The 25,037-nt window shown below is 43.0% G+C and overlaps 1 protein-coding gene across 2 annotated transcripts in view; it reads right to left on the bottom strand.

The window, feature by feature from the left end:
• ttll7 (tubulin tyrosine ligase-like family, member 7) overlaps positions 1 to 25,037 on the bottom strand; it is a 59,796-nt gene that overhangs the window by 15,746 nt on the left and 19,013 nt on the right. For both annotated transcript variants that reach the window (XM_076088620.1, XM_076088621.1), the window contains exons 9-16: positions 18,788 to 18,882; positions 16,590 to 16,737; positions 15,381 to 15,454; positions 12,381 to 12,516; positions 6,630 to 6,716; positions 4,021 to 4,246; positions 1,931 to 2,226; positions 709 to 843 (exon numbers count right to left, since the gene is read on the bottom strand). In XM_076088620.1, the coding sequence (XP_075944735.1) occupies positions 709 to 843; positions 1,931 to 2,226; positions 4,021 to 4,246; positions 6,630 to 6,716; positions 12,381 to 12,516; positions 15,381 to 15,454; positions 16,590 to 16,737; positions 18,788 to 18,882 (1,197 nt within the window). The remainder of the gene's footprint in view (positions 1 to 708; positions 844 to 1,930; positions 2,227 to 4,020; positions 4,247 to 6,629; positions 6,717 to 12,380; positions 12,517 to 15,380; positions 15,455 to 16,589; positions 16,738 to 18,787; positions 18,883 to 25,037) is intronic.

Raw genomic sequence — 25,037 nt, 5'->3', positions numbered from 1 at the left:
ATGCAATATCCATTTCTGTACGTAAAAATAAAGTCCATGAACTAAAAAAAGGAAGTTTAGAAGTGTTATAGCTGCTAATAGCAGCTAGTTAACTAATAGCCATTGTTGAATTCTTGGACATCCTGCTTCCAAAAGTACATGATGAACATATCCATAACACGAGGATATTACTGTCAGCCATATGAGCTTATTCTTCTATCGTTTGTACAGTACAGTAGTATCTTACAAAAACATACATTTAAGCAAAAGCTTTTGCAATAAAACACAGTACAAACATGCACCAAATGGAAGGACACAGAGATCTGACCAGAAATAGAGGAGGCACTGATTAATACAAAGGAGCAGTGGGGAATAGTGTGGGGCAGCAAACTGACCGACACGTTGTCACTGGGGTTGTCTGAAAGACAATGGGAGCCAAGCCAGAGCGGACCGGCTATTGTGGAGGGAGACAAGGAGGTCACTTTTAGTTAGGCTGCAGAGTGACTGCACCTGGCCCCAGAGGGGGCTCTGGGAATACAGTGGGTCTGTATTTCTTGTACACTTGTAATCCATGTTCACTCTCTCTATTTCAGTCTTTTTCTAATGCTACATTGTTCCACTTTTCACAGTCTGTTTCTGCCTCTGAATCTCAATAATTTCGATTCACAAAATAAATAAAATACACTATGTTTAATGCACACATAACTAGAATAGAAATAGTGCACATACCTCATCCAGCACAGCCTCAGCCTCCTCCTCGGTTTTGCCCGGAAACCTGATCCTCATGGCGGTGAGCGCAGCCAGAGTCTGACGCACCAGCTCGGCTTCCTGCTCTTTACTCCTCAGGTTTATCAGCGGATCGCTCTACACGCACACACAAGTCGAGAGAAACCAACTGAGTCTAGAGATACACAATTAAGCAAAACGGTTTCATTCAAAACTATTGTATCTTTTTTAACAATCCTTATTTACGTAGGGGGGATCCTCCAAATAATAACAAGACAGCGTTAAAGTGGTGTCACATGTATGAGTGTTTGTTAACATGTCAAAACAACAACGTGAGCAGGGTATAATGTGTTATCGCTTGTGAATATTAGCCATTACTATAAATGGCCATTTTTACCCAGAGTTCTCATTAATTTATGATCCTGCTGCCACCAGTATAGTCACAGATCATTATTTTGTTCACGTAGCAGTTAGCACAAAGCAGTTTCAGTAACACGTATCATATGAACCCTTATCATTTGATACCATTTTGTTATTGCGAGAGCACAGCACTCACTAGTAAACCAAAATCTAATATGAGATTTCCTGTACCAGCGTTTACTTATCCCAAGAGGTGTGATTCCCACAGGGAACACAAATGTGTAAGAAGGTTTAAAAAAAGAAAAGAAGGGAATTCTTCTGTCATTTTGTATACATGTGTGTCAGGATACAAGCACACAACCGGTGCAGTCTATGGCCTTTCAGTACAAAGGTTTCCCCACTTAGTTCTATTCTCAATGTTAATTATTCTGCTCCATTTCAGTTTGTTCCACTGTATGCAAAGGTTACCAGCATACTTGTAAAGAAGGAAGGGGAATGGAGGAGGCAGGCGGAAAGCAACAGATGGCAACACAATAGAAGGTTACAGTAGGCTTATACAGTATCGAAGAAGCTGCTGAGGGGATTCCTAGTGGGCCAAGATACAATATTTGCCACAGAAGGAGAAAAGCAACGATGGCAGAAGTGCATCAGACTTTGGTGAAATAGAATTTGAAAGTAATTCTCGATTGTTTACTTTAACCCACTTGAAGTAGTGGCTCAGCAGAGGATTGCCACGTTGAGCAAAATGACAGCTTGACTATTCGAAAATGAATTTCATATAGTTTTCTGTGACTGACAACTTATCTGACACATTCTGAATTGCAAAGAGGTGAATTCTACTTTGTGTGACTGTCGAGTATCTTACTATGTTGGAGTGGATGGTCCCCAGGCTGTTGCTGTGAGGCACGCGGTGGGCGGAGCCGCTCCGGCTCAGCGAGTGAGAGCGCAGCGTGGCGGAGCTCGGCCTGACGAGGGGAGTGGCCATGGGAACTGTGGGAGAAGGCCTGGAGGACAACGCCCGCACCTCATTGGGCGATGAGAGGGAGGCGATGGAGCGCGGGCAGGAGATGGAGCGTCTGATTGGTCCAGAAAGTGTTGGAGAAGCAGAGGGAGCAGGGCTGGTTTTGAGTGACTTGATTGGAGGTTTCCAGTGCATGCGACCTGCAGAGAAACAGAAGAGAGGGAGAGGGAGGGGGGGAGGAACACTGACTCACTGTCACATTTCAATTTCTTTTCTTCCCTGATCCTGTCTCAGTGCCCCAGTCACTGTCAAGCTCTCCTCTCTGCTTTCCATCCGTTGCCTGGTGGCTTTGGAGATGAAGTGTGGCTTTAAAACTCCCATTGCCGCGGCGCTCTGGCACGCTGCCTCAGTGGCCCAGTGTGTGTGCGTGTGTGTTATTAACAACCGCAGCATGTGTAGTGGAAACCAGAAACTAAACAGTAGTCTTGTCTGGTTTGGGGATGGATTAAAGAGCAGCTCTCTCTCAGACACACACAGTAGAAAAACACAGGAAATAAAGCTGAATACCCACACTAACTCTCTCCGTCACCCTTGAAACTCCTCCAGATTGTCTACCAGCCAGTGTATTAGTGTGTGTTGTCTATTTGTGCAGTTTCTGTCTGTCTGACATCAAGTTTGCACGCAAGTGATTATATGTGTGTGTGTGTGTGTGTGTGTGTGTGTGCGTGTGTGGGGCTGCTAAACTGTCCGAGGTTTGGATATTTTGCCAAATGAAAGTATTATGGGGCTTAGTCCATCAACCCTTTGGTGGTTTGGTATGGAGTAGGGCTTGGAAGGGTTTCTGTCTCTCTCTCTCTCTCTCTCTGCACAAGCGCACACACACACACACACACAAAGATCCAAAAGTTAGGCTTTTAGATGGCTTTGTCCCTTTTTTTGTGACAAATAGAATGAGCTCATCAAGCAAGGGTTCTTTCTATTTCGATCTATCTACCGTCCGCCCACAATGCAACCAGAGAATTTCTTCTTTCCAAGGTTGGCACATAGTATGCAGTGAAAGACGCCCTCTTTCTCACTTCAGAGAGCTGAAAGTGAGTTGATCTTTGTGACTTATGCGAATTGGTGGGAATGCTTGAGACTTATCGGTCTCACTATAAAACCCGGAATATTTCAGCATTAAACTCAAGGTGTTTTCAAGGTAAACAACGAAAGCGGTATTTTTTTCCCTCCCTTTTTCTTTCAATCAAACTCCTTCTTCTCTGCCTTCACCTTCTATTCAGTGTACCTGCACTGTTTATGGTGCTTTTCTTCCCTCGAGTGCTTTTCAGTGCTTCATTATATGTGTGCGTGTCCAGCTAGTGTGTAAAGCTGAGAACCTCCTTAACTTAAAAACTCTGCAACAAAGAGCCACTTTTCACGATTCGGAGACTATGATCACCCTGCTTACACTTTAATTAAAATTCCAAGGACCTTCTACCATTTTATCACATCAAATAGGAACATAAATACTGGTGGGCTGATAAACATCCATACTGTCCCCCCTACTGGCTCACACCATCACGACCTGCCCCATGCTGCTGCTGGAGAGTATGTGCCTGTGAGAGCTGAAGGTACTGATCAAAGCAAAACTCTCAGCATATGTATTTTAAAAAAGTGTCTGTGCATGCGCATGTATATGGAAATGTGTTCTGTACAACTATGAATACTATCCAATTTCCTGATAGCATCATTATAAACATTCACACTCGCTATCGCTCCCGTCTGCACTTTGTTCTCTGCTATAGTCAGATAGGATCGAAATAGAGACGCAAATGCTAAAACAGCAATTTTTTAGCAATTAAGTTAACCGCTGTAAAAAAAAAAAAAAAAAGTAAATAAGAAAGCAAACAAAGCAAGAAAGAAAGATTGCAGGAAACAACGGCCCTGTCAAACCCCGACGCTCTGGCGTCCTAATGAAGCCATTCTTAGACACTTTATCCATCCTGCCGCTTTACCTGAGCGCTCAGCCAAGTTCTTCTCCTTGCTCTCCGCGAGGTCGTAGGAAACTTTCTTCTCCCTCTTCTCTCCGCCTCCTCCTCCTTCTGCTTTCCTCTCCTCCTCCTCTTCTTCGTCTGAGGAGGAGCAGGAGTTATCGGCGCTGCTGCCGCTGGTGAAGTCAGCCAGGTAGTCCGGTCGTTGACGTCTTGGTGTCTGACTGCATTCTGGCATGGCGGTCATGGGCTGGCAGGGACAAACACAGATACAGACACGTAAGGCAAATACACATATATTCAAAAGAAGTACACATAGGTCGATATATTCATTTGTGCACACATACACAGATGAAACTGACATGATAATTCATATATGACCTTCCTCTCTCTCTCACAGACCCACACACACTCATGTGACTGCATTCACTTCCCAGCCTTACACCATCCAAAAGTACCTCCTTTGGGACAAATGTCTTCCTTCCAAAGTCTAAAACTCAAACAACCTCTCACAAGGACATACGTACAACAGTAAACAAACACACACACACACACACACACTTGTACATAAATACATTGAGATGTTGTCAGCCTCCCTGAGCCTCTCCTCACCCTCAGTCCATTACCATCTGTCACTGGGAGACCTGCTGGTGACTCGGCTAGCCCACGTGCCCACACGAGTGTATATTTGCTTGCAGGCTCATTATGCACAGATGCACAATTACACATGCACTCCTTTTTAAGCCCGGCTGTCAGTATGAGTGGCACCTTAAACAAATTTGACCTGATTGGTCGATATGTGAAAGTTAAATTCAAAGTAGAAGTTTCTTTATATATTAAATGTTTTGCATGACTGACTGTGTACATGATACAACAAGAAACTGTAAGTCTACTTAGCCTTTCATTCTGAAACTCTGGTTGCGTCTTGATGAAAACCAAAACTTTTAATCTCAGTCAAGCACAAGTGGCTGACTTCTGCACATGTGAAATGATGATCTACTTCGCCCTAAAACGCAAACACATTTTTTTTTTTAGTCAGGAGTTCATTAAGTTGAGCCTTGTCTATTTCACATCCTGGAAGGGGACATACTGATAGCATTAATAAAGCATTTGTACATCTGTTATTCAACGGTTAGCTCGGGCAGTGCTGTCAGGCCACCCAAATTAATGGGCAGGAAGTGATCACAGGGCTTACACAGTCACCGCTGGATAGCTGTGCGGGTGACTGATAGAGGAGGACCGAGACAGAGAGATTAAATACATGAGAGGAGAATAAAAGGGAAGATGGGAACATCAGATTGATGGGGAGAGAAATAAAGAGGAGTATAAGGTGAATCCGAGTATTGGAGCAGAGATGAGGCATTGAATAGACGGGGAGAACGGAAATGAGCACAGGGAGAAAGAGAGAGAGAGAAAAGGACAATGAACATACGATTGGAGGGAGAAAAGGAGACAGGAACACAGTGGATAAACACAAGCGAGCAAGAGAAAGCCAGACACTGAACAGAAGAGGAGACAGACGGAGAGAAACTTTGGATGACGGAGTGAGAGCGATTGGGTATATTCAAGCTAAATGGTCACCTGAGGACACCGCGAGAAACAAATGTTATACGGTGAATATCATAATTACAAAAGTAGGACTCAAAAAGCCAATATTAGAAATAACTAAATAAGAGGAGAAGGAAAACTTTGAGGCACTTGCTAGCTCTCCCTCCTTTCACCAATTCCCTTCCTGCCTTCCTCGCTCTCTACCACTTGTCCTCCGCGTCTGAACATTTCCTCAGCAAAAGCAAACCTTAGCGACCATTCCTTCCCTCAAAATCCTCCCTCTAATCCCTTTGCTTCACTCCTCTCTTCAAGCTTTCGCACACTCGCTGGTTCGGTTTCACCAGATGGCTTGCGAGCGCTACACCCCAAGGAGCGAATCTATCCGTCACAGCTCTTTCTTTCCCCCCGCTCTCAATGTCTCTCTCAGCACACTCGGCAACATCGAAACTGACGGGGTCCAAATTAATTTGGACAACAGTGATTGTGTCTGAACAAGTCCTCATTCCAGCTAAGGCCTCTCTAATGCTGCGCTGTCGAGTCCCTAACACACTCTTTGAGTGTTCCAGCCAATTTAGCCCTCGAGTGAGGGATAGATGTAGATGTGCAGAGAAAGAGAGAGAGAGAGAATAGGGATGAAGAGGTGAAGGGAGGGGAGTGAAGCAAGGTGATGGAGGGAGTAATGTGCTGTCGTGGGAAATCGAGGGGGCGTAGAGGTGTATGTGACAGAGGGAGAGAGGGAAAGAGAGGGAGATGGACAGAAAGAAAGATAGCACATTGAGAGCGCGAGAGCCTGACAGCTGTCCCCTAGGGGAGTTGGATCTTTTCTTTGGGCCTTTTTTCTGATTCTTTTCTTTCTCACCTAACCCGCGACCCCCCTCTTTATTTTTAAGAATGACGTCCTATATGCTTTCTGTGGGCGTTAGCTTCAGGCATCTGCCTACCTGCCTACCCCGTCCCTCTCTCTTTCTCTCGCTCTGACACTCTCCTTTGCACTTTTTCGTAGTTCCCTTGAGGCATGTGGCCCTTATTCTCCCTCCTCCCTCTTGGTGTCTGTGTCTCCCTACCTCTCTCTCACTCTCACCCACCTTAGGGCCTCGTTGCCTGGAGGATTTGCCCATCAGCTTCTCGTCGTCCAGCTCGCATTGCTCCAGCAGATCCAAGATGTCCTCCTCCTACACAACACACACCGAAAACACAAGGTGGATGAGAATACGCCAAAGGTTATGATTTATGTTACATGAAGAACTTCCTGTAGAATATCAAGCATCAGCAAATACTAACAAGGTAGTTAAATCTGGATAATACACTGATAATCTAAATTCTTTGATGTTCTATAACTAATTACTTTGAAGTCAAAATGAGTTGTGAGGAATTAAGAAACTTTAATTATCAAAAAAGAGGGAGGGTTGAAAAAGTTTGACTTAACAGGCATGTGCACCTTATCTGGGGGTTAGAAAAAAGGCCCTGGCTGCACATGCATTGCTATTTGGCAGCACTTAGAGGGTGAATTTGGAAAAAGGCAGCGTCACGGCCAGAATGCTGGGGCCTTGGCCATTTGGCCGTAGCTGAAATACAAGCAAAGGTGATTAATGTTGCTTCACGGATCGGGACATCAAAAGCTCCCACTCAACGCTCAAATACAGTTGAAAAGTGATTGTTTTCTCTCAGATTAGCCATCAAGCAGCTTTCTGAGGTTCTTGAAAAGGTCGCAGTGCTCTGGCTCTTTGTGTTGGTGTGTTTGTGCACGAACATCTGTGTGTGTGTGTACATATGTGTACAGTGGCATACTTCCACGTCTGGAAGTATTAAATACACATCCATGGGCTCGGATACATTTTTTTTTAGCTTTTTTTAGTTTTTTTTAGTTTACGTGCGTAATGGTGTGAACTTGTAAATGAGTCAGCCTGAACAGGGTTGGGTCGCAGTCTGATCAGACAGTTGAGATATAGTGTCAGATATAGAGGTGTTAATTCTTCATATTTTAAGCTGTTCAGAAAAAGAAATGAAGAAAACATAAAAAGGAGAGTCAACATTTCAATACTGTTAGTTGGGGGTATTTATGTTGATTTTGAAGTATTTCATAATTTATTAGGTTTGTTTTGAAAAGACATTGTATGCATGTAACAAGCGGGAATTGACTAATTAAAACTAGAGGCATTTTTACTTCAATAAACTCAATAACCTTTCACGCGGCGAAAGCTTCCTCGTCCACCGTGGTTTAAAAATCACTGGAGGCCTATTACCTTGTTAAACTGCTCCAAAGCAGATTACATGGAGGTTTTGATGTTTTACAGCATGGAAGAAAATCACAACATTACACAGTAACTGAAAGTTACGTACTTTCACTTTAGTAAAACTATTTTATAACCCAGGGAGTCTACATCAAATGATTGAGGAGAGCTCTTATTCAGCAATCACTGGCTGTACAGTCACTGATAAGTGTTTCCTAACTTTCATAGATTATGAAATTGAATGATCACTTTACAAATTCAATTTTTTAGACCCTCTGTGTGTGTTAGCCCATATAATATGTAGGTGCCCGTTACAGTACTTTGCTATCGCCAACAATCTCTGTATACGTAAACTGTATTGTCCAAACAAAGTATTTCTTTGGCACCGCATGACCAAGTGGGTAGTCCTGTCCAGAGAGCTTTTGTATTTGTATCCATTTTTATTAATAAACAGTAATTTTTCTCTATTGCTGGCAGCTTCTACCATGACATTCTCTAACTTCATATTTCTTGCCTGTTTGACAGATGACGTCTCATCGTGGTAAGGGATTTACTTCCTCCATCTTCAAATAAAAAACATACCCCTGAGCCAGAAGAAAACTTTTAGGTAAAATTGGGATTATTCTTTTAGACAAATAAAAAAAAAAAAAACCCTCTCATTTGTTCTTCAAAGCATGGAGGATACGCTTTGCAGAGACTCTTCTACTCTCACTGTTGAGTCGAAAATATGTTCAGATTTTTTAAAGATTCTTACATAACAAACAGCAGCTGTAAAAATACAGTTTCGAGTATCATTTCATGTATACAGGTGGCAGCTCGAAACTGCTACAATAACTGTTCTTGCCTGTAGGTGGCACTGGTTGGACTGGAACTGCAGGATCAAATGCAGTACATTGGATGATACTATATATTTAGGAATTAAAACTACATGGTTAGGTTTAGGTAAAGATTGTGGTCTGGGTTAAAGTAATTATGTTTGCTACTTTGTTAAGTAGGCTAGGATACGTATCTACACCACGTCCTCCTCCGTCGCTCTTTATACCACGTCATCTGACTTCTTCCTTTACTCCTGCCATAAATTCGGTCACATGGAGTGTCATTCTTTAATGTGAAGGGCCACTGACCAAGATTCCGTATTTGATGATTTGGGAGCGACAACGGGCTGTACTTGCTGGTCCTGGGTTCAGGTATTTAGCCTCAATGATGTGTTGTTAATTCTGCCTGACGTGTAAATGAATCAGCCGCCCATATGCAGCTCATGTTTTCATCCTATTTTCCTCTTCGCTATCAACTACTGGAAGTCAATTTTGAGCTGTCCGCAGCGGGGGTATTTGATTTCATTTCAGCTCAGTGACAGCCTTTACTGCATTTTGCTGTCATTTACTGACACGCTTGAGTCTCTCCTCTGTCCTCTTTCTCTCCTCTCCTTTGACCTCTGTATTTTACCGAGAGCGAAGCTTTGTGTGCACGGAGCTGAGAGACACACTCGGCAGTCCGCTAACTTGTTGCTGTCTCCACCGATATTAGCTGCTCTGTTTCAACAATGTGAGGCCGAAAAAAATGTGTATGCAGGCAGAAATTGAACTGCAGTGTTGTTCTGCCCTAAACTAAGTCAACTTTGAGTAAGACAAAGTAACATACTAACTTACTAACTAAATTCTGCTAGGCTAATTCATGCAGTGTAGAATGCCATAGGCGTTCAGGAAGAGTCTTAGAGCTGCTATGTGAAAACCGTATGTACATTACAACACACTAGTAATGCACTACAGGTGGGTCACACAGGTGGGTCATGCAGCTTTTTACATTATAGACAGTTGTAGACTGATTTTTGAAGCATTTACTAAAAAAGTCATTCTGATTTTTCTCACTGCCTTTATTAATTGACAGAAAAGTAGCCATCTGCATTAATATAGAATGTTGAGGATGCAATATATTGAGATGCTTTAAGAACCCTTTGATACGTGCAGGTGAATCGTAATCAAATCCTATTGTGAGGCCAGTGAAGATTCACACCTCTGAGTGTGAAGTGCTCCCACACAACACTTGCAGTTTGTGTACTTCTGATATTTTATTATATTGGCAGAGTGCATTTTTATGTTTTATTTTCAGTGTCCATGTGAGAAAAATGAAAGAATGGGAATACATCAGCTGAGCGGGCGGGAAAACACAGATAGCTAACAACAGAAACAATTTGATGCATACCTGTCAACCTAACAGTAATGAAAGTGGGGAGAAGAGTGATGCAAACCCTGTAGAGACCAGTGTCACCAGTGGGTGGTGTGCTGTCTGTAGCACAGCAATGAAGCCAAGCTCCGCAGTGCATGTTTTCGCTAGGATAGCAACACACGTTTTATTTTCTTTGATAGTGTGACAATCCATGACATTTTTCAATTCATGGCCCTGTGAAACCACAAACGCATCAAACATGAGTCTTGCGGGTACAATGTCCGTCAGACTTGACCGATATGTTGACAAATGACCTCTGGCCCCAGGAAAAACTATCCAAACACGCATGTCAGGTTATGACGGATTATTGATCCCACCAGGGTTGTAGGCCAAAGCACTGTGACTGGTGCACATAGTTAAAGGCTTTGGTTTATCACACAATCATAAATTGTTAAGGTAGAAACCTTAAGAAGGAGAGGTTTATCTACAAAGTTCAAAACGGTTATATTTAGGCGAAGATTCGTTAGTATAAGTTTGACACTAATGCAAACATTGGATAGCTAATTTCCTAACACGTTAGAGGATGTCTTGCTTTGTAAGCAGATAAATGATAAAGGCAAAACAACGACTGGTACTTGAACAACTTGAATTGGCAACAATCGCACTCAAACTAAGTGCAAATCATGTAGGCTATAAATTAGCTAAACTCTGTCTCCACTATCTGTGGGCACTGAAATCAACAACAATGACTACACAAAAAGCAAAGCTGAGGAGCAACAACCCCATCTGAAGTCTGTCAAGAAAAGTACCTCAAATCAAGTTTTATTCTTCCCTGGTCTGCTGAAAATCATATTCAAATTCAGAAACACCCTTTATTTTCCAAAAATTGCCAAGATTAGTATCTCCCACTCTGTCCATTAATAAGGGCAGTCCAGTTGTCACTCATGATCATGTTATTAGATAGCAAATTCTCGAGCGTCCTTTGTTCTTGTTATCGCTCTCCTTTCCTACTTTGAACAAGAGCCACATCTCTTTGTGTTGACTTAATTAAACTTACCTCGGCCTGTTGTACCAGTCCGCCTGATCTTTGATTGACGTCTCTATAAAAATTATCTGCAGAGATTCTCTGACTTTGAGGGGCTAGTTGCTGTTAAGGTGGGGTTGTTTCTATAAAAGTTGCAATAGTTGCATATTACATCTCCTCCCAGTGCTTTGATATGAATTTGTAACGTCGATACGACTATAAAAAAATAAAGAATCCATATTCAGTATTCACTATTATTATTTTGTTGTAAAAAGAAGTATGTTTTTTTGGTTCATCTGTATCTTTACTACTCATCAATGCATCTTCCCTCCATGTGTTGTATTATCCCACAATGCCTTCCTCTGTGTCTTTGTTTAATTGATTGAGCATGCGTTTTGTAGATCTGTGTTGAGCTGGAGAATAGTATCAAAACTCCACAAGCAAATGTAAATATTACATACAGATTTACAGTTTACCTGATCTCGTGTTTGGTAAACTAGAGTTCAAATATTACAAATTGAGGAGTCTATAACGTTACTTTTCATATGATATGAACTTTTTATGCTTGGAATTTGTGTGTGGATTGAAACACACATTTGTGAATGCCCCAAATTATGCACAAATCTTTGTACACATTTGTAAATCTTATTTTTAATTTGTTGATCAATGTAGACCATTTTGAGATTTCACTCCATACTCCCCCTCGCTCTGCTAAAGTTGTGTGGAATGGAAATCAACTTCTCTCATTTGCAAAGTCCCTTCATTTCTTTACTTTCAAGGTTTAGCTGAAACTACATCTGTTCTGGACCAAAGAGGCATTTACATGCATACAAATACTTCTACCCCAATGCAAACATGTGCATGTATTAGTTTGTTCTCATATATATGTTTAAATGTGTGAATCTTAATGAATAAACAACATGTAGGAAAATGCACTCAGGATATGGACAACTACTGAAATCAACCTTGAAGCCTTTTCACAGCTAACTTTGACAGGAGGATAGAGAAAGAAGACAAGGGAAACTCAAGAGTGTCTGACGGTAAAGAAACCAAAATTACATTGTTTTGTGGGATTTGATTTGCGTTTAAAAGCCCATGTTCACAGCACAATAAATATCTGTGGAGAAAGTGACTGAATGACAGCGGGAAACCGAGGCAGATAGAGAAGAAGGACGTACTGTCAGACGTTCTAACAAATCTGAAGGACTGCGGCACACTTTCCGCATTATTTGCGCATCCTTTCTTGTCTCTGTGGGCAGAATCTTAATAGAAATGCATGTGTGTTTCTTTTCTTTAGAATGTGCTTCTCCACAAGTGTCTGCATATTGTGTGTATATGTTTGTGTGTGGGTCTATGCAGGTTTATATGATGTTTGCGTGTGTGTGCGTCTGACAGTCTGCCACTGACGTACGTGCCTTCATTCGTTTCAGAGGATTATTCATTTCCTTTTGAAGTGAGGCAGCTCGCCCGGCGAGGAAGGTCTGAAAGGCGGCCGAGAGTAGGCTTTCATACTTCTCCAACAGCAGCTTGTCATCTGGGGGGTAAATACGTCTGTAGGCCGCAGAGACAGAGAGAGAAAAGCAAGGAGAATGAGGGAGAAGTGGGGAAAGAGGGAGAAAGAAAAGGCAAAGAAGGAGGGTCATCAGTGCAGCGAGAAAGGGGATGAGAAGGGTGAGAGAAGAAATGATGAAATAGAGAAAACAGAGGTTGGGTTCACAAAGGAGAGGGTGGGAGTGATGGGGTGGAGAGAAAGAAGGAGACGAGGGGGATTGGGGTTCAGAGAAAGAGGGATATGAGGTGAGAGGAGGAGTGGTGACAGAATTGGGAGGGAGGGAGCCATGACGGATAAAAAGACGGGTAATAAAAGAGTGGAGGAAGTAGGTTGTTTGAGAGACAGAAATATGAAGGAAAGGAGCAAGAAAGAAATAGAAAAGGAATACAAAGTTTAGGAGAGGGAGAGATTGATGAAAGAAGAGGGAGGAGTGGATGGAGTGAGGCGAAGAGAGGTCGAGGCACAGCAGGTGAGCGTGGTAGATGGACAAAAAGATAGCAAGCAGGAGGGGAAACGCAGGCGGGGAGAATTATAAGTATTTCAATAAGAGGTGTGAAATGATGGAGGGACAAAAGAAAGGTGAAGAAGTATTAATGGTGACCTTGAGGCAAGAAACTGTGCAAACTTCACACCAGTCTTTTCACATTGAGTAATGCATTAATGCACAACTGTTTCACACACATACAGTACACACACTCATCGTGATGTGCACTTCAATACACACCTTCATAACTCTGCTTAGTTTTAACAATGCTCAGTGTTTATCTTAGGCCTGAAGGGATTTGGAAAATGTATAAACCTCTGGCTGGTTTTCCTCATAGTACATCTGAAAACTCTCCCCATGTCATCGCTTTAGCCATCAAATCAAAACAATGGCAGAGTTTTAATAAGCACTGGCCAGTGTGGAGTGTAAAAGCAAGGACATAGTTTGGCGCCTTTGCAGACATTTAGAGCCAGACTCCTCCTGATTTGGGCGTTTGAATCAACAGCGTATTTAAGTTAGAGGGAGTTTTTTTAAACACAAATACATAAAGTGGACTGTAAAGTTTATACAGCACCATGACATTTTCTACTCTATCTTTTAAATACAGATTAAGCTAGTCACAAATATTGGCAGTTGTACATTTTAGTGGAAGTGCAATGCCAAGTAAAGTTTAACATTGCACGAATTCACCATTAAAACTTTTACTGCACCCCATCTGCCATTTAACAACTTTTTGCAGAGAAGCTGTTCTGGGTACATGATTTCCATATTGTTGAGAAGTTGACCCAATTCTATGCATTACTTTCGTTAATGTAGTTCAAATCAAGCAACTCCTGAATGTAGAGAAACCTGAGATGAACTTATCACTTTATTACCTTCCCTTGGCACTATTGTATATATATGAGATTTTGTCACTGCCACACTTTTTAACCACCTTTAAGGTACATGGACCAGATTATTTTCTTCCTCTTGAGGGACTATCTGAGAAATGTGGAAAAAAAAGTCTCTTCATAACAGGGGGATAAACTGTATTTAAATCATAGTATATATGAAAAGAGCCAGAACTTTTCAATCCTCAATGAGCAACATAAATCACTTGACTGAAACAACTGTAATAGTGGGTGTTAACTGCTCCCTCTTTTTGGCACCCTCCATCTCTGAACATAAGGACATTTTATTTGAGGGTGACCCTGCAGTATTTTTTATCTAAAATGTTCATGTTCATCCCAACTGGGCTATAGACATAAAAGAAGTCATATTCCATTTACATCAGTTTAAATCTATCTTTGTTTTCGGTCAGCGGTGTCTCTCAAGCCTCCCTATTCCAACTGTGTAAATGATGTTAAATGAACATCAACAATAGCATCAACCAGCTGGGTTTCCTTCTGATGCCATGGGGTCCTGGCTTGTCTGTAACTGATGTAAGTTTCATCTAATAGCAGAATGTAAGTAAGTTCATTACCCAAACTCATCTAATGAGAAGCAGTGTGTTAATCAGACTCCAGTGCAGCGCTGGGACACCATTTGAATGCTAAGAGGTTTTTATTAGGGGTGCTCCAGACAGACCTCAGCCTGTCTGATTGACTGTCTGGCTGCGTGTCTGAAAAGAAGAAGGAGGTGACAGCACTTCATGCAGGCTGGGATCAGTATTCTGACTATCCATTCAGTCAAGTGATGAGTCAAGAAGTCACTTACACTTGGGCAGACAGCGAGAAGGGCAAGTGTGTGTGTGTGTGTGTGTGTGAGCCAATTGTGTAGGCGTGTGTGTCTGGGACAGAGAGAGAGAAAGAAAATCGAGAACTTGAAAAGTTGCACGCGTGTACATGTTGGATAAAGAGATAAAGGTCGGAAGAGAAACTGAGGGAGTGACGAGGGTTAACTATTTTGGAAGGGATAAGCGGCATATCAGAACTTCGTGTTGCTGAGTCATGCTCTAAGATGGATGTGCTCCATCTGTGAGGTGACTGTTAAGAATGGACACGCTCAATGTTTTCTAAAGTCCCAGCTGGAGTTAGAGGAGAAAAGAGTAGAAGTGTGGTGGAAAGTGGAGGTGGAGAATGGCTTGCAGTAGGCAGGCAAAGTATACATGCCCATTTGAATTTCTGAAACCCTGAAAACAGTGTGAATAGAGGAGTAACAGTTGGGACCTACACATAACACACTACCTCTGATTTCCTTTCACTTTTACATATTCCCTCTGTCTTAATTCTTCCCCCTAGCGTTCTCAAAATATTGGGTGTTCTCTTGTGTTTGTTCTCTCTGCAGCAGCATTCTTTTTTTCTCCTGAGAGCGTAGCGCAATGCAGATGACCCCATAAATGTATCGGTACCGGTATAGTGGGTGGAGTTCCTGGAGGGAGGCTGTTTGCCTCTCCCTTACCTGTAGTTCCCCAGATGTTGCTTTTCATGCTCCTCCCTAGAGATCTGCTTGCGGACCTGTGCCAGTCGCTCTTTCTAGAAATAGGAGAAAACCCGAAGGAAAATGACTTAATCTCTCAGGTGAAAGTCACTGTAACCTCCACTTACCTTCTATTTGGGATAAAGAAAGAATAAAGTAATAAAAAGGAGAAAAAAGTACCCAACAATACCTCATAATTAAGAGGCATTTTTCCATCTATTCTCCAATTGATATGTAAGGAAGGTATAATTGTGTAGCTCAGTCGGCCAATTTAGCATAAAGCAGAGAGGAGGGACTGACTTCAATACGGGTAATGCAGTATCATTGAGCTCTGAGCGATATGTGCCTTTAACAGACCTGATCCCAGTCTTGCACTTCAGCCATAACAGCACTCAACCATGAGGTAGTCCTCTTTTTAAAATAGTGCCTGTGCGCCACCTTTCCTTATTCCTACTGATTACTGCCGTGGCTGATCAAAAGGCTAATCAAAGAGCGCGGGAGGCCTAAAGTACTAGTAGCTGCCACTTTTCTCAAAAAAGCTCCCCCGACTCCTTCATTTCAAAGAGAAACTAATTAAATGGTATGCTTGTCTCAGAAAACTTTGACATTAAGTAAGAGGTAAGTGAAAGTTTCTGCTCAGGCTTTTCTTATCGTTTCTGATCCTGAGAAAGGTTCATGCCACAAACACGCATGTATTGTTGGGTTGTTTACTGAAGTGAACACCTCCTACAAAATAAGAATTTCTAATTTATTTTTTTTACTAACTGATCGACGTGTTTACTAAATGTCTCTGAACACATCTCTGATGAGCACCTGCTCCTGAATTGCTTAAGCCGAACCACCGTTTGTGCTCATGTTGGTGTGGCCTAAAAAGCTCAGGAAGTATGCCTGCACAGCCACTGTTTCAGTTCCCAGATTGGTTGTGAAAGTCTGTGTGGGGAAATGAATGAGTTTTACTTTTAACTCCATTGACCTTAGTCAAGATGCACCACCTTGTGCAAGTGATTATAGCATCCCAGATGCTCCACAGACGTTGGTCAGTTGCCAACTGAGAGAATTGTGTTTTTACGAGGCCGATCGCAGGACGGAATATGTGTAAATGCATAAAAGTCAAGTACAGCCTAGCTCAGCAAATCTTTTCAGAGAGGTTTAAAGCTAATGCTATCGTTTAATAAGCTGCTCGTGACTTACCAGCTCTTCTCTCCTACGCTCCAGCGTGTGACGTTGTTTCTCCCAGTCTGAGGAGGCAGCCGAGAGTTTCTTCATGGAGCCGTGTCCATAGAGCCGTCGCTGAGCCTCTGCCTTTTGCTGGACTAGGTTGCGTTTCTTATCACTGGCTCTGGATCAACGTAGAACAAGTAGAGTCAAAAGGATGCACATTTAAAACATAAGGAAAGAGGGCAGCACCATTAAGAATACAGTTACAGTTAAAGCGTGTTTTCCCATTGAAGCTTTGACAACTGTGTCTCAATTTAGATACTTGATACTTATGCACTCAAAATAGCAAGTGTAAGTACGGAAGAACGCAAATTGAAACAGCATATTTCCGTTTATCAATAATTATTTGAATCTTCAATTCTTTTTCTATCGCAGGTTTAGCTGCTGTTGAGGAACAAATGCACCATTACTGAAATTTCATTGTCTTAATCTGCTCAAGTTCTCTTTACCGTTCTCATTACTATTTTGTAACAGCACACTGTAATAGTCCTTTCGAATTATCACTGCATCTCAGTTAAAACAGATGTCATCTGCAGACAAACAGTGTTCATGAATGCTGTAAACAATGAAGAAGTTTAACAGCATGCAGGTCTCATCCTTAACTGATGGACGAGCCTGAATTTGCCTTTTCACATCATTGTGGTAGTTAAACAAATAGAAAAATCCCTCACAAAACATTCAACAACACAGAGATAAAGACAGAGCCACGGCACAAACAAAGTGACAACCACAGGATGAACAGGACCAGACAGCTAATTCTGAACAAGTGGGCCATTGCGGTCTGGAGAAAGGGCAATTCATTTTAGTCAATCGCTGGCCCTTTAAATTGGATATTGAGTGCCGTTGGGGGGCTGAGGTTTATCAATGTCCATGCCCGGCCGGGTCTGAATTGATCCCCCGTTGATACAGTCGGTGTTGTGAGCAGAGTTGAGAGCCGACCCTACCTCTACACACCACCAACCCCTCCCTCCCTTTTGGGAAGCAAAGCCATTACTATATAAGGAAAAAGTGAGCGAGGTAGAACAAAGCCCTCATTCACTCCAGCATGAACATAAGCAGTTTGTCCAGTGGAAATACCTCCCCGCTGCCATTCCAGGCCTCCTACGATTTATTCGTCATGAAATAATCAAAATCTCCCCTTTTAATCTGTGGGAACACAGCAAACATCAGCCATGAAACAAATCATTTTGATAAGAGATTTGTTTTTGTGTCGACTGAAGCAGGGCTGGAGGAAGGAGAGTGAGTTTCTATGTGGGATGGCTGCACCCCGCACCACACTCGGCCAAACTAGATCTACGATGCTGCATGTAATTGATCAACTGATCTGTGTGTGTGCGTGTGTGTGTGTGTGTGTGTGTGTGTGTGTGTGTGTGTGTGTGCTGCATTGGTGCATGTGTGTGACTCGTCGAGTTGAGACTATATTTAGAGCAGTAATAGGGGGACAAGCACAAAGAGAGAAAGTAAAAAAGAGAGCAGAGATCCAGAGGTCTGGTGTACGATGATCAATCAATGGACAGGCTCACTGTAGCCAGGGGACAGAAAAGCATGCCAGCAAACACACACACACACGCAAATACACATACAAAAAATACATTACACAACAGGAACGACCGTGTGCATAACCTACTGTACACAGGCAAACAAATACATCCGCAAAGTAAGAGTAACACAGTAAGTTTATGTAAATACACAGAGCAGGGGGAAAATGTAGACTCTGAAATACAGATAGCAGAACTTACTGCTATCCTGTTCCTGTCACACATACACACACACACACACACACAGCATGTCTGATTAAAGGGTGCACAATGCGCACAGTAGTAGCATAGCTTTGTACCTTGGCCATTGTCTGTCTTTGTATCTACCACAGCAGCACCAATACACAAATTTCACAAATGTCACTACGGTGTCATCCGATTGAAAAAGAAACGAGATGAAGGCCGCACTGTGCCGAGCATCAAAGTAATTCCAAAGTTTTCAGGGTTGTCAAATAAAGAAACCTGAAAGAATCGATTGAAATCTTGAAACATTCAGAGCCCTGTAAATTAAAATTTGTCGTGAGCTTTGTCTGCCTCTGCACATGGAACTTAATGGGGCCCCTGAATGCAATTCACGTGTGTCCATCAACAATCATGTGCATGTGTGTGTAGGACCATGGTGGAGAACCGTACCGAATGTTGAGGAGTTTGAAAGCATTTAGCAGCACCCCTTTCTTCACGTCGTAATCAATCTTCTGATCGGTCCCAAAGCTCGGCGCTCGATTGATCTGCCAGAGAGGAGAGGAGAGAAACATTCAAAGAATATTTTCCTACTTCATCTCGTTTTTTTTCCTCCTCCTCCTTCTCAACTCAGAAGACAGAAATGCTATGCAATTACAGGAGTGGATTTAGGGCATGTTTGGAAAAAAGACATCTGTTCCCACAATAAGAAGAGGGAGGAAAGAGATGGAAAGGGAGAGTTTTGTCTTTTTGAAGGACACTTTGGAACTCTTAGTCTTTGTCTGGGCATGAATCTTGTCTGACACTGATGTGTGTATGCTTGTGCATGAATAAGAGCCTATGTGTGTATGACAGCATGCATATGAACAGATTGTGTAAGTTAAGCTGTCACTAGATTAGTGACCCTGCCCTTTTCTGTCAACCACAGGAAGCAGTCCATGACTCTGTAACTTAAGTATGCCAGGCACTGCGAGACCAATCCGTACCACTGCCACCAACAATCTCTTTGTGAGCGTCAGTGAATTACCAGCGCTCGGCTCAGTCCGATCATATGCAATTGAGATAGCTCAGAGGGAGTCAACTGAGCGAGAACAGAAGAAGCCACCTGTGATTTAAGGTACAAAAGCCAGTATCACCCGGGGAAAAATTCAAGAGCAGCTTAGCTTTCTTAACAAACACCAGCGATGGTGCAAGGTATTCAGATATCAGTTATTATACCTGACACAACAAATCAATTCTTCCCTTTTTACTCTTTGTATGTTCCCTCTGTCTTTTTGACAAAGTGCGGAGGGAGGGTGAATGAACTGGCAACCGCAATTGAAATGGTGTCTTCCTAAGTGGTGACTTCAAAATGACAATGCAACAGATGGCCTCGGAAAGGCTGGCTCAGGCTAATAAACCTTGATTGTTGAGATAAGTTAGGTCTCCTCCAAACGTCGTTCAAACTTCATTTTTTCCCCTATTTTTTCATGTGGGAACATCAGTATGGTTGGCACCTTTTGATGTCATTAGATTTGTAATAGCCATACTGACTGAAACTTGCCGTCTCCCATGCTGGGTTATAGAACGGGAGTTCTATAACCCAGCATGGCTGCATCCGTTGGGGAAAATGAAAGATCCTTTTCAATCAAAGAAAAATCACTGCTAATAGTGCTGTAGCTGGAAATTCATCCTTATCAGTAGCCGTAATCTGCAGTTGGAGTGAGACATTATTCGTCCCGTTCCTATCTTCCCTTCGAAAAAAAAGCAGTTGGATACAGTTGAACTCATAAAAAGCAGCACGGCAGCCAATCACAGATGGAGATGTCCATAAACAGAGCAACATTGAGCCAATCGGAGGTTTTAGAGCATGTAATAGATCCATCCTATCAACCAATCATGAACTTGGGTAAATAATACTGAAAGGGGAAAATGAGAAAACAGATTGGTGTGCAACATCAGGCCATTTGGAACCATAAAGATATTTGGGCGAAAATCAGCAACAAATCCTCAAAGCCCCTTTACAGAGATGTGCAAAGAGTCACAAAGGTTGCGGGGGTAGCACTCAAAAACTCCATCTCTTTTTCTCTTCTGTTCCTCCACGGTTCTAGCCATTACTAATCCTGACACAAAGGTGCTTACTGCTGTGTGGCAGATTTGGGAACAGTGCTGTGAGATAATATTTACATCACAACCAGGGTCCAAGGAACTGAGAGAGCCAGAGGGTTGAATGCGCTTCCAACCGAGGGGCAAGTAGTCCAAAAGAGAGCGGTAACTACTGAACGGCTGTTCATTTGAGTCAGCCGTAAAAGGCTCCTCCTAAATTGTCCTCGAGTCAGACACCTAAACCCCAAACTGCCACGATATGAATACGGTTGGACAAAGAGGCTTCCATGTTTGAATGAATGTAGCGGTGTGAGGCTGAGCATAGGTGAATAAGAGCATGCCAAGGATATGAAAACTTATCCGGAGATGTAGCTGTCTTTGGTAACCTGAAGCAACTGTATAACCTTCTCTGAGTTGGTCCAACACTGCCCGAGTCTCTTCGACTAGTTTAGAGGATAGATCCACAAATACAAAAAGTCCGATGCTAAATCTGCACCAGTATGACATGGGTTTGTACAAGCGTGTGCGCGCACCCACATGCAAATTTTTCTAAACGGCAACCATTTATCAGAAGGAAGCGGGGGGGGGGTGGGTGATGAATGTCTTCCAGTGCACAGAGGAAAAGAGGAACAGGGACTCTTTCACTCAATAGAATGAACTCTACCATACATCCCTCTGTGTGCTGAGAAGGGCAAAGCTCCACTGCAGTACCTTACCTCAGGAAAAAAAAAAAACATCACAAAAGAAAAAGAGGGAAGAGGTCTGTTTTCATTTAGAGCACTCCCTGATATGACAGCCACAATGAAAAGAGTATGGCTTTAGAGCAGCGTAGCCTATAGGTAACAGCCAGACTGGCAGTGATCCTGGCGACGGTTGTCTCGTTACTTGTCTTCATTTCTTAGTTTGATTTGTGGTGTCAAGCTGTCACAGAGTAGACTGGCATCGCAGCACTCGCTGTCTCTCTTTGCTCTCCCTCAATCTTTCCTCTCTCTCCGTCTACTCTCCTCTAGTCACCTTCTTCTTCTGGTTAGTTTCTCTTCCTGTCTCTCCAGCCATTTTCTGTCTGGTCACTTATTTCCCTCCCTTCGCTTGCTATCGCTCACGCTCTGGTTGTTACCTTTCTTATTCATTCTCTCTCTGTGTTTCTGTGTTCGCCCTTTTCCTCTCTGGCAAAGGAAGTTGGACCCGTCTGGTCCTAATGAACCCCTGCAGGCTCCCAAAACCCCCACTCTGATTTCCTTAAGTGACTCTGGCAGGGTCTTAAAGGAGCCTTCGGTTGCTCCAAGACGCATTCAATAAAAATGTCAGATGAAAAGATTAGAAACTTCTTTTTACTCGTGCTTTGATTCGGTTCAGCATCAGCATCGCATCAATGCAGCCCAAATATCACTCGGCCAAACATGTAGGAGAAGAACATATCAGTCTGTAATTCTTTACAGGACAGGTTTATCCTCATCTGATCACCCAGTTAAACATACAAAGAACAGAGGGTGAGCAGTAAATCATGAACATACACATTACAGTACATGTTACTCTCTTATTTTCTGCACCTGGAGGTGTGTGACTGAGACACATGCCAGTGTTTATGAAGGCAAATAAAGCTTGTAGGAGGGAGGGCTTATTATTTCTTTTTTAAATGATCCATTTGGTTTGAATTGTCTGTGAACTGAAGCCTGTCTACTGATGTTTATTGCAGGCCCTACAGTACAGAGAAGTGCAACTAGCACAAACTATTAGCAACGTAGCCATCGGTCATTCTGCTCACCGAGAGAGAATCGACTGAATCTCAGTCCGTACACTGACTCAGAATCCGACTCTTGTCTAACAATTCGTCGTTGTCGATTATCCTGACTCACTCATTGTTGAAAATGTGGGCATCAAACAGTTTTTTGCATGTGCCCTTCTGCTGTGTCACACCAACCCTAATAACATAGCAATAGCAATGGATCAACAACAATCAGCTGCTTTCTTTCCACAACAAATTGCTTCCCCCCATCGACATCCATTCTGTGTCTGGAAAACTCGTCAGACAAGTGCAAGGGCTGCTCGTGATTAATCGGTTCAGAAAAAGGACCCCCTCTTATTATTCCTGGCAGAGTGTAAACAACCACTGCTTTGACAAGCCTCCCATTCTGCCCCGCACACTCGAGGGTATCGGCACAGTTCAACCGCTGTCAGAATGGAGTGTTTGTTGCCGCACAATGGTGGAATGAGAGAGCGAGGCAAGGGAGGGAGAGCATGAGTAGCAGAGCGACAGAAAGACAGACAGCTGGCCGCCATGTTAAGTCACTCTCTTGTTTCAGCCGTCTTATCAATCACTGTTTTGTTCTTTTTGTGGCGTTTTTTTTGGTCCAGCCGAACACAGGGAAACTCTAGCTGAGCATGCTGAGCTGCTGGTAAAGGTCCCTGGGAGTGAGCGGGTCCAACGCTTAGCTCAGCCACCAGTCGGCCTGACCTGCCTGACTGACTGGCTGGCAGGGTGCAGGGAGTGTTGCTTTTCTTGTTGCTTTTTTTTCCTTTTCTTTCTTTGAAGACACACAGAGATACAATCTGACACAGCCACGAAAAGGAAAAGGGTGCTTTGAAGGAGCACAGAAAGGTAAAAGTGGACATAGTTATGCAGCCTCACACGCACACCTACTTACAAACATACGAGAATATCACAACAAAACACACCTCAGGTTCCAGACAGTCAGTCATAAATATGCAAGAGTATATATCTCCCTTTATAGTCTCTAACACACTCAACCACACACACACGCACACACTACAGTTCCATATGTCACTCATAAACATGCAATATATAACTTCCCCCTCAATCACATGCATGCACACAACACACACACACACACACACACACACACACACTGTCACTGCTGCTGCCGTACATGCCTGATGATAAATGACTAAATGTTGGGGTGTGTTTTTCAACTGCCCCACATACGAGGCCCGTGCGCTCCTAATTTGATACTTATTCTATGAAATAGTCATGTTGGGGGAAAATGGATGTGGATAGAGACAGACAGTCCCATACATCATTCTAATTATTCTTTAATAAACCTCGTATAAGCCAAAGAGTGGCTCGTAGGTAACTACTGCCACCTAGGGATCGCAGGGAGAAAGACGCCCCCTCAGAGCTACATTTAAATAAGAATGAAGCCCACTAAGTGCAAAAGATTAATCAAAGGCAAAAGGAGAATGAAAGGTGGAAGGGTGCAAGAGAAACTCTGAAAGATAATTGAGTACATCAAACTGTATGTATTCTCCTCTATCATTTTTCACACGAGAAAATTCAATCATGAGGGGATGAAATTTGGAGAGCATGGGTAGCAAGTAAATTCCTCCTTAATCACCCTGAATACACAATAATGTTCGACTCGGCTGTTGTAGGGGTTAGAAAACACTTCTCAAATTTCCTGAGGAAATATCTGAAAGGCAGGCTAACCTCTAAATCCTTCTTCTAAAACTCCGAGGAAAACACTTTGAACGGCTACTCTTTTACACTTTCATGGAAAGCTTTTAGAACATAAAATCTTCATCTAATTCTGCACGGATGAAGCAGAATTTTAATTGAAAGCTTTCGTAAGTGTGAGGCACTATTTATTCCACAGAGGAAATTAACGGTATTTTCAGTCGTTGTAATTCATTTGCAGTCTCCGTTCATGTGTGTTGGAGATGTGTAAGAGTTATATCCATGTGTTTGTTTCTACGTGTATGTGTGTACCGTGGCATCTGTTTACACTTGCCAGCGCAGATTACTCCCCACAAACACACCCCAACACAAACACGCACACACACACACACACACATATACACTTGCACTCAAAAGAAAAGGAAGTCTGGATTATGTTGGCTCTGAAGGACGGAGAGGCAAAACCAAACTCATCTTGAAACAATTGGGGGCAAAGCACAGAAAGAGAGGAAAGTTTCAGGAAGGGGTGAAGGAAGGGAGGGAGAGGAGGGGTGAAGAATCACCGCCCTTAGGGGAGCAGTCCAGCTGCAGTCTGTTGTCGTAATGCCCATTCACACACACACACACGCGCACACAAACACACTGAGACGCAAACAAACCAGTGCCACGGTTGACCAAACCATGCCCGCCTCATTAGCTGCCAATCACTCCGCACAAGCCGTCCTAAAGGGGGGGCAGGAGGGGAGAGAAGAAAAGGGATGGAGGAGGAGATGGTAGATAGGTTGCAGCCATCAATAATCAAGCAGCCTAAGCTCCTGTGTCCGATGGCATCTCAGTACCGAACGAAAAACACCGTGAAAGTTGGCACACGAGGTTTCTTCCTCGTCTCTTCAATCCGTTTCATACTAATTTGGCCTGTTTTGGTGTTTTAAGCGAGATTCCTCCATGCCTCTCTGACTGGATAAAAAGACGTGCTGTAGGCTGGAGTTAGATCAGAATGTCCACACACACCGACACACACACACACACGCACGCACACACACGCAGACACACACACACACACACACACACACACACACAGACTGTGGCCCTAACGAGCAGGCCGACCAGCCATTGAGCTGCTGGTACCTGACACTAGATAGACAGCTTTTCACAGACCAGGCACGTTTGTAATTATACGTGCTCACTACAAACATTTGTTTCTTC

Source organism: Anarhichas minor, unplaced genomic scaffold (genome assembly GCF_050575085.1).
Source record: "Anarhichas minor isolate MPS153535 unplaced genomic scaffold, ASM5057508v1 ptg000010l, whole genome shotgun sequence".
Lineage (NCBI taxonomy): Eukaryota > Metazoa > Chordata > Actinopteri > Perciformes > Anarhichadidae > Anarhichas > Anarhichas minor.
This window is presented reverse-complemented; position numbering and strand designations above follow the sequence as displayed.